This window comes from Ipomoea nil, unplaced genomic scaffold, assembly GCF_001879475.1.
Source record: "Ipomoea nil cultivar Tokyo-kokei standard unplaced genomic scaffold, Asagao_1.1 scaffold3321, whole genome shotgun sequence".
Classification (NCBI taxonomy): domain Eukaryota; kingdom Viridiplantae; phylum Streptophyta; class Magnoliopsida; order Solanales; family Convolvulaceae; genus Ipomoea; species Ipomoea nil.
In genome coordinates, this window is record NW_017619749.1 from 3,056,601 (window position 1) to 3,065,879 (window position 9,279).

Here is a 9,279-nt window from a genome sequence, read left to right on the forward strand (position 1 = left end):
CCATGATTTTACACTTTGAATAAACCCAACCCGCCCGCCATGCAAACGGTAGTAAAAAGGCTCTCAGCTCTCATCCAGTTCTTGTTCCAATCTCCCCAACACTCCACCAGTATATATCTCTGTAAGCTCCCCCTCTCTCTCTCTCTCTCTCCCTTTCTCTCTCTGCTGACATATATATACATACATACATACATACAATCCTCTGATCTTTCCTCATTGTCTTCCCATAAAACACATTAACAAAGAACATTAAAGCTGCTCCTCAACATCATCCTCTTTCCTTATTATTCTCTGTCATTAACTCCATCAAAATCAACCATTTAATACCCATCCAGTATTTTCTTTCATTATTTCCCCCTCTTTATAAATATACTCAGTATCTCCCTCCCCCTTCTCTCCATTAAAAGGTTTCTTTGAACATATTATAGGGTGCAGTGGGAAAAAAAGAAAAAACATCATGAAAATGCTGAACTCTATTCCTCTGCAGACACAAAACGAGGTAGATTATCATCTTCATCACCAACGTCGGTATTTAGCCAAGAAAAAGTCTAAAGAAGCGGCTAACAGACATGCCAAGGCTGAAAGTGAACGCAGGAAAAGAATCAATTCTCATCTTTCTACCCTCAGGAAACTCTTTCCCCATCTCACTAAAGTACGTGTAGTTTTTTTTTTTTTTTTTAAGTCTAGAAACCCACAATTACTATTCTGAAATATGCACCGAGGAAACTCAAATCTTGAATAAATTTTGGTTTTTGATAAAAAAGACACAAGAAGGTAACTCAGTTTAGGTTGCTCGCTAACTGGCATTATGGTTTACCAAGTAAATAGTTTGATCAATTTGACTGGTCGGGTTAATTGATGTTTTTGGTTTTGTTTTTGCATGTTGACCATTGCATGCACGTGCATGGGTTTATATGTATGTATGTATGTATGATGTTTATGGTTGCTGTGTTTGCAGAAGGATAAACCGAGGGTGCTTACGGAGGCCGTTAAGGAGCTGAAGGAGCTTAGACAGAAGGTGGCGGAGCAGCTGGAACAGCATCAGAGCGAGGGGGAAACGCCGTTATTTTTGCCGGGGGAGAATGATGAGGTGGCGGTGGTTCCCTGCGATGGAGAAGGAGAGTCGGCGGTGAAAGCGACGATTTGTTGCGAGGATAGGCCGGGGCTGAACCGGGACTTGACGGAGGCGGTGCAGTCGGTTAAAGGGCGGGTAGTGAGGGCGGAGATGGCGACGGTGGGAGGGCGGACCAAGGTGGACGTGGTGGTTCGGTGGTGCGGCGGTGGCGTCGGGGAGAAGGATCTTGGGTCGCTTAGACGTGCCCTTAAGGCCGTTGTGGAAAACCGGTCGTTGGGAATGTTGTTGTGCCGTAGGTTTCGGGCCGATACATGGGCCGGCCCGAAAGTAGACGGGCATGCTAACAATTCGGCCCAGATATGTGGTTCGCTTAGTAATGGATCTGGACTTCCGGATGGTTTGTTATTCAATACTGTTTAATCCCAAAGATTTGTAAAGCCAAGAAGTCCAATCCCTCATAAATATATATATTTTGTGATGAGGGAAATCTCCTACTTTTATATGATAGTAATTTAAAAATTACTCAAAAAAGTTAAATTACATTATAAAGATCATACTCGATCAAAAAAAAAATATTTTTTCAGTAGTGTTATATATATATATATATATATATCTTAGTATAGTATTTTAAAATTTAGAGCTTTGTTTGGACTTACAGTGAATGTTAATTTCAATATTAGCACCTTAACAAGAAACACTTGATTAAATTTAATAATATGCCCATAAACTAAGCACCTTGTGTTTAAATGACATATAGTCACGTCTGCCATGTAGGAGATCATGAGATCGAGCTTTAGAGTGGGGGCGTTGTTGACTCTTCATTGAAAAGTTGAAAGCAAGAGTTAATGCCAATTTAATCTCTCACTATTAGAATTTTAATTTAGTCCCTAACTATGCAACTTTTACTTAAAATAGTACTATTAAGATTTCACCAGTTTAGTCATTGACTACTAAAGTTAGTCCATCGACTATTATTATGCAATTTTTACTTAAAATGGTCAATCAATTATTAGAATTTCACCATCATCGACTATCAAAGTTGTTCCAAAAAAAAAAAAAAAAAAAAAAAACAACTGTTTGTTTGGGGTCTCCAAGTGAAAAATATGAATTAAAAGAGGTTAGTTCTGGAATTTCTTCAAAATATACTTTGTTAGATAGTGCAACCGCTCAATCGAGGCAAGTAGGATTTAGCAGCAGATAGCACAGAAGTTGAGAGCTGAAATCGTAGTAGCAACGAGTAATGATCTCTCAGTTCTTCGTTCTTTCTCAGAGGGGAGACAGCATCGTCTTCCGTGACTGTGAGGGCTCTCTCACTCTCTGTATATGCACGTAATTATGATTAATTTATATACGCTAGTCTAGTAGTCTGCAAATGCGCTCTGTAAATTGGAATTCGTTTTCAAATCTCGTAAATATGCTGCTGATTAATTTTCTCCATTATATTCCTCTAAACTTCGTAATTATGAACGGAATTGAAGTTATTTGAACTCAAGCTGAGCTAGCTGATATGAATTGCGATATGACTTGAAAAAATGAGAATAATAATTACACGGCCATTGCATTTTCAGTTCAGTTATAGACTGTGAATGAACTAGAGTAATTTAATTATAGACAGTTGAGGTATATTCTTATACTCAGCCACTATTGGAATGTGTGTGGTTTTAAGGATTTTACTTAAATTATTGTTGAATTGCAGATCGAGGTGATGTACCTAAAGGAAGTGCTGAGATCTTCTTCCGCAAAGTAAAGTTCTGGAAAGAAGACGGTGAAGAGGAAGCACCGCCTGTATTTGTAGGTATTTTTTTTTTTTTTACCAGTGTGATGCCGTCTTCATTATGCATTTCATAGAAAAAATGGTTTTTAAAATATGATTAAGCCTATATCGTTGTAACACCTAATCTTTAAGCATTGGTGCAGTGATCTATGAACTCCTCTATGTGTTATCTAGTTATTTAATTTCAACAAATATAATCTGCTGGCTTTCATTTTTCCTCTATAGAACGCCGATGGTGTGAACTATTTCCATGTGAAGGTTGTTGGCCTCCTTTTTGTTGCAACTACAAGGACCAATTTATCACCTTCTCTAGTGTTGGAGCTTCTGCAAAGGATTGCACGTGTCACCAAAGATTACCTTGGCATTCTCAATGAAGACTCCCTGCGAAAAAATTTTGTGCTGGTGTATGAGCTTCTTGATGAAGTCATTGTAAGTAATTTATTGGCATGATCTGTAATGAAAATTAAGAAGCAAGACACCTATCCTTCATTCAACTACAGCATTTTGCCACTTATTGCTGAAACTGCAGTAGATATATTATATCATAGTACATTTTTGTTTTGTTTTGTTTTTGTTTTTTTGAAAATATTTGTGTCAATCTGTCCAACAGTTCTGAGTTTTTTTGGGCAATTACGTTCAGGATATTTAGTGATATCTGTGATTCTTTTTTACCTTTAGCCTTTGGTCTTTGTGCATTGATGATTGAGGCTTTGGAGTTTCAGCTGCTTTAATGATTTTTTAAAATATTTCTTTAAAGATTGAAAAGGAAACTTAATCTATCTGTGTTTTATTTATTCCAGGATTTTGGTTATGTTCAAACAACATCCACTGAGGTCTTGAAATCCTATATATTTAATGAGCCAATTGTTATTGATGCTGGACATTTATCACCAATCAGTCCTTCTGCTATATTTATGGTATTTTAGATTGACTAACAACATGATTAGAACCAATTTTACTTTGGTATTAGTAATTCATCTCCCTCCTTGATGCTCTTTCACCTTGACATTGGCAGCAAGGGACGAAAAGAATGCCAGGGACAGCTATTACTAAGTCTGTTGTAGCGAATGAGCCAGGTGGTAGAAAGAGGGAGGAAATATTTGTGGATGTAATTGAGAAAATAAGCATTACATTCAGCTCAAGTGTGAGTAACAGTTTTAGATTCTGTAGCAATTTATGTGTTGCAGCAAATCTTGTTCTTATTAAGGAACCAAGGTAACGATCATGAGTCACAGTATGAGCACTTGGTGGATTAGGTAGGAAATGTCTGTAAATGATTATCTAATGCTCATGTGACAAAAAACTTCAATCTAAATTTGACATTTATGCCATAACACCCTATCTGTAGAACAATATATTTTCAACCTTTATGAAAACAAATTGTGGGAGGCAAAAGTAATAACTGGTGGATATGTTGACTTTCAGGGGAAAAATCATTAGATTGGTGGCACCCTTTATTTCTCCTGAATTCAAAATTTCAAATTGTTTCCATGTACCGGCTATGCTAGTGGCTTAATAATTAGATTGGCACCCTTTTCCAGTTTTCCATTGTGTTTTGTAGTTTTATTGACTTGCTGCATTTACTTTCGACATACATTGCTTCAAGATGTGTCTTTTAATCCATTTTTTTCCCTAAAAAAATAACAGGGATATATATTGACTTCTGAAATTGATGGCACTATTCAAATGAAGAGTTACCTAACTGGTAATCCAGAAGTCAGATTAGCTCTTAATGACAATCTGAGCATAGGCAGAGGAGGGGGGTCAATTTATGGTACTCTTATCTTGAACTATTTAATTCACCACAATACTTTGTTACTTCTACTGTTTGTTTGTTTGTTTTTTTTTTTTGTTTTTTTTTTTTTTTTTTGGCGAGCTTCCTATTTTCTTCCTTCAACCATATTTATGCTCCGGTACATAATTCCTAGTTATGCCATCAATACTAAATTTAAGTTCATTTCTCAATCAGTCTTTCTTATTTTTCCCTGGAACAAGATTACAGTGGTTCTTCTGGGGCTGGTGCCGTGATATTGGATGATTGCAATTTCCATGAATCGGTACATCTTGATAGTTTTGACATGGACAGAACCTTGACTCTTGTGAGTGAAATAGGATGATGGAAGAGATTGTTTAATTTGGCCTTTTCATGGAAATTAATTTCTTGTGACATCAAATGCTTGATTTTGCTATCTTTTATTAGGTCCCACCAGATGGTGAATTTCCTGTCATGAATTACCGTATAACCCAGGAATTCAAACCTCCTTTCCGTATTAATGCATTGATTGAAGAAGCTGGGTTGCTTAAGGTAGGATATATATATTCAAGAGGCTAGAAGGATCTGTAGATTTTGAATTTTGCCAGCTACCTTCTGGGTTAAGATGCAGTTGTGTTAATGATCAAAGTGATTGCACTTTTTTTTGCACAATTTGAGTCTCATTCAGGCTTTCTCTTATAACGTGAGCCTTTTTTTTTTTTATTAAAAAAAATAAAGATAGTCATGTGCAATATTTATCTAAACACACTGCTATTTTTGTTTGTTTACATTAATTATATACTAGGCGGAAGTCATTTTGAAGATCCGAGCCGAGTTTCCTTCAAGCATAACAGCAAATACAGTTGCGGTACAGATGCCAGTGCCAACATATACGTCCAGGTAATTACAATGCTAGTCACTTTTTCTCATTTATCAAGACAAGTTCTAAATCATTCAGGGTTAGCTTTGAGTACATTGTGTAGTTGTCAACTCACTTTTTTTGCCCCTGTCAATAATTCAGGGTTGGTTTTGAGTTGGAACCTGCAGCGGTTGGGCAAACAACTGATTTCAAAGAATCTAATAAGAGGCTGGAGTGGTATCTGAAGAAGGTATTATCTCTTTTCTTATGTTTTGCAGTGCCTAATAACCTACAATAATCAAGTCTGGCTTTATGAAATAATGTTTCTGATTGATATCTCCAATACATCACAGATTGTGGGTGGGTCTGAATGCACACTTCATGCAAAGCTAACATTTTCACAAGAGGCACATGGTCTGCGTAAGGAGTTAAAAATTTTTATGTGCATTATTACCTTGAGCTCTTATATTTATTCCTGTTCTACAAGTATCTTGATTTAGAGTTGTAGTACATGTACTCCCTCAATTTTACTCTTTATGTGGCGGGCTCTATAGGCTATGTTTTCTATGTGGGTCCCAATGCAAGTGTCTACATCAAGGTTTTGAGTATGGGAGTAAAAGTTGAGAGTAGAAAATGGGAGTACACATAACATTTTCCCTTGATATATATGAGTGCTGGCTGATACAGGAAATATCACAAAAGAAGCTGGGCCTGTCAGCATGACCTTCACCATACCTATGTACAATCCTTCTAGACTGCAGGTAAAAGGCATCATATTGAATTTATTTCTGGACCTGACTTCTCTACTATTTAGTTCTCTATTTTATCTTGATAAAAAAACAATTTAAACTTTCTACTGTTGATTTAGAAGCAAATCCTTCTAAACCAGAGTTATACAGCGCGCATCATTTTTAAATACAAGTATGTTGGGTAAAAGTAGTTTTACTCTCAACTCTCAGCTTTAAGCAATGGGATGGATGTTTGATGCAGGTGAAATATTTACAAATCCCAAAGAAGTCAAAAACGCACAACCCCTATCGGTGGGTGAGATACGTGACACAAGCCAATTCTTATGTTGCTCGGATCTGATCTGATGGCCATCCTTTTGGCTTCCCCTTCTTCATTCTCCTAATCTCCTTTTCAGCTTCTGTTATCCTGGCTGGCATATGTATAACTTAGTACCAGGCATGCTGACATCTGAGCAGTTTCTTTCTCACATTACCTGAAGAACGTCTCTCCTAACCATTTTCTTGGCTATATTGGGGACTAGTTCTACAATAATGTCTGAACTGAAAGTTGCCCTTAGGCATAACTTTGTTGTACAACCATGGTAAAGGCTGCCATAAAAAAACATAAACTAGACAGGCCATGGAGGTAAATTAAACTATGGGTGTGTTTGGTTCACACATGGAAATCTGAACCGGAATTAATCAAATACTTCTAATGTTAATGGGTTTAGTAAGGTGAAATTAGAATGATTACCAAGTGTTTAGTTATGTATAATCTTATAATGGAAATAAAAATTTTAAAAATATAAAAACAAAAAATCAAGGCAATTTATCTTAATATAATGACATCCAAAGCATCAATGTGAAAAAAAAAAAAAAATCACTAATCCAAACAAAAAAAATGAGATTATTAATAAGCTGGAATGATACTTGTTTTTAATTGGATGTGTAATCAAATTTTATTGTTGTGTTTTAAAAAGTTATCAATCAAACAATAACTATGATTTTGATTTTCATTTCTGGCTTGTAAATCGATGAACCAAACACATCTTATCTGCAGACTAGAATAGATGGGCGTGTTTCACTAGAATTCTTGGTGGTTTATGAATCAATGTCTATTGGCATAGTAATGTAGGTTGTCCTTATCTGGAATCAGGACATTAATGCGAATGTAGTGGTAAGAACTGTGCAGTAAACCACCCACTAAAGTTTATTTTCACGGTGTTGGAAGCGTGTCTTACGTACCCATGGGACAGCAAAGAAGTTGAACTACTTTTCACTGAATTAACTCCAAGCCAATTAACACGAGGGGGAATTCACTTTTATTCATTGCTTTTTCAGTGAAAACTCTCAAAGCCAAGGGGGGAATTGTTGTGGGATTCCTACTAATTTGTCCTCTTCTGGGAAAATCTATAATTCCTTTTTCCTATTTTGGGCCGTCCACTTTGTTCTTTCGTCCCGCTTTTACTATATAGTTTTGGTATGCTTGAAATTTATAGTAAGATTCGTTTAAATTCCCTTGATAGAAAGTAATCAACATTCGCTTCTAATTGATATGAAAACTCATCAGCACATAACACATCCACAAAATAGATACATGAATCATTAATAAGACTATTAACCCTTAAGACATTAGTCTAATAGATAAAAAGTCTTACTTAAGATTTATCTCTGGGGTGAGTTAAGAGTTTGATTCTTACCATGAATATTAATGGTTTGGATTTGGGTTGGAATCGTCATGATGTTGGAGGTGGATTTATAGAGTTTAGGATATAGTTTGACTTCAGTCTGAAATAAAGATTAAAATAAATTTACCAATTTGGATTGAATTTGAATTAGTGTTATAGTAACAATAATTAAGGCAGCAAATGCTATACGCATCAACCAAAATTAGATTGGTTTAGAGCTTGACTTACACATTAATACTCCGCACATATTATGCTCACCAATAGGACCCTATGTCCCTATTATCCTACATCACTTCAATCTTGGTGTTGAAACCAAATTAGAGAGAATCGAATTTATATTACTCGTATTGAAATCATTGGAGAAAGATGATTGAATCCAATCATTTCAATTGTCAAATTATGGATGGGAAGAAAAATGAATTAAGCAGTCCGAGAATGAGCATGAAATAGACGGCTCAAGAACGATCACATGTTGACAACTCCAGTACAAGGCAAGAGAGAAGCAGATCCAATACCTGACTTTTCCCAATTCCCATGGGGTTGAATACTAACAACTACAACTACACCAACCCGAAACCTCCTCCCGCCTCCACTGTTCTGACTTTTCTTTGTCAACAAAGTCCACACGTAACGCGTAAGCCATTATCATTGCTGCCTTTAAATTCCCATTCCTCAACTAAGTAGGCCTCCCCCCCACCCCTTCAAATTCATCTCAAAATTCAAATGTACATCATAAGCTTTAACTCGGTCTTTGTGAGTTGGATTCACTTATGTAATATTCAGCATTACATTATTACATATATGCACCGATTGTTGTCTGTGTTATTTTTATCCTATGAATTTCGTAATATTTTTTTACTATTGATGATATGATGTGAGACTATAAAAATTGCTGCTATAGGTGCACGCTTTGTTTTAATCAGTTTTGGTTCTTTAGGCAAGGAAACTAATGAAATTTCATTGAGCTTTGTCACATGGCTAGCTAGCTTGTTTGCAATTAAAGTTTATGGGCAAAAATATTCGTTCACATGACATGCTCAAGTAGAAAGTGCGAATTTTGATTGCTCATAAGTTATGTAGCAATAAAACTCTTTCTATTGTCACAAGGTGGGGCTTAGAGCATCCACAATGGTTGGGGAGAATGGGGGGATAATGTAAGAGTGATTAGGAAAGAGAATGTGGGAAGGGGAGGGAAAAAAAAAACCAAAATTAAAAAACGAAAATAAAAAAAATAAAAAATAAATAAAGGGTTCAGGTGCGCCCGTGTGGGCTGCTGCTGTGCGCAGAACGCGCACAGCAGCTTGTTTCTTCATTTTCTCCTTTTCTGACATTATTTTTGATTTTGCAGATGAATTCTCCTCAAATTAATTCTCCCCTACATCAGCTATAAACTTGACGTGGG

At 36.2% G+C, this 9,279-nt stretch overlaps 2 protein-coding genes across 4 annotated transcripts; both read left to right on the forward strand.

Annotated features, from left to right (window-relative positions):
- Window positions 1-208: 208 nt before the first annotated feature.
- Window positions 209-1,495, forward strand: LOC109169803 (putative transcription factor bHLH107). The gene is made up of 2 exons (XM_019318693.1): window positions 209-652; window positions 959-1,495. The coding sequence occupies exons 1-2, from the start codon at window positions 458-460 to the stop codon at window positions 1,493-1,495; spliced, it is 732 nt and encodes a 243-aa protein (XP_019174238.1). The 5' UTR covers window positions 209-457.
- A 709-nt stretch (window positions 1,496-2,204) lies between these two features.
- On the forward strand, window positions 2,205-6,796 carry LOC109170529 (AP-4 complex subunit mu-like). 3 transcript variants are annotated; one of them, XM_019319695.1, is made up of 13 exons: window positions 2,209-2,373; window positions 2,772-2,866; window positions 3,075-3,278; window positions 3,650-3,766; window positions 3,865-3,993; window positions 4,497-4,623; window positions 4,845-4,948; window positions 5,050-5,154; window positions 5,408-5,502; window positions 5,624-5,711; window positions 5,815-5,881; window positions 6,149-6,222; window positions 6,452-6,796. In XM_019319695.1, the coding sequence occupies exons 1-13, from the start codon at window positions 2,316-2,318 to the stop codon at window positions 6,548-6,550; spliced, it is 1,362 nt and encodes a 453-aa protein (XP_019175240.1). In that variant the 5' UTR covers window positions 2,209-2,315; the 3' UTR covers window positions 6,551-6,796. The 3 variants fall into 3 exon arrangements, with proteins under 3 accessions (XP_019175243.1, XP_019175240.1, XP_019175241.1); XM_019319696.1 differs by having other exon boundaries at window positions 2,210-2,373; window positions 5,815-5,875; window positions 6,452-6,786; XM_019319698.1 differs by lacking the exon at window positions 6,452-6,796 and having other exon boundaries at window positions 2,205-2,373; window positions 5,815-5,958; window positions 6,126-6,158.
- Window positions 6,797-9,279: the final 2,483 nt, after the last annotated feature.

Bases quoted from the DNA above. Each gene is read 5' to 3' on its own strand.
- LOC109169803 (XM_019318693.1), top strand. From the start codon at position 458: ATGAAAATGCTGAACTCTATTCCTCTGCAGACACAAAACGAGGTAGAT. The intron at 653-958 runs GTACGTGTAGTT...CTGTGTTTGCAG, and splicing joins TCTTTCCCCATCTCACTAAA to AAGGATAAACCGAGGGTGCT.
- LOC109170529 (XM_019319695.1), top strand. From the start codon at position 2,316: ATGATCTCTCAGTTCTTCGTTCTTTCTCAGAGGGGAGACAGCATCGTC. The intron at 4,624-4,844 runs GTACTCTTATCT...CCCTGGAACAAG, and splicing joins AGGAGGGGGGTCAATTTATG to ATTACAGTGGTTCTTCTGGG. The intron at 5,155-5,407 runs GTAGGATATATA...ATTATATACTAG, and splicing joins AAGAAGCTGGGTTGCTTAAG to GCGGAAGTCATTTTGAAGAT.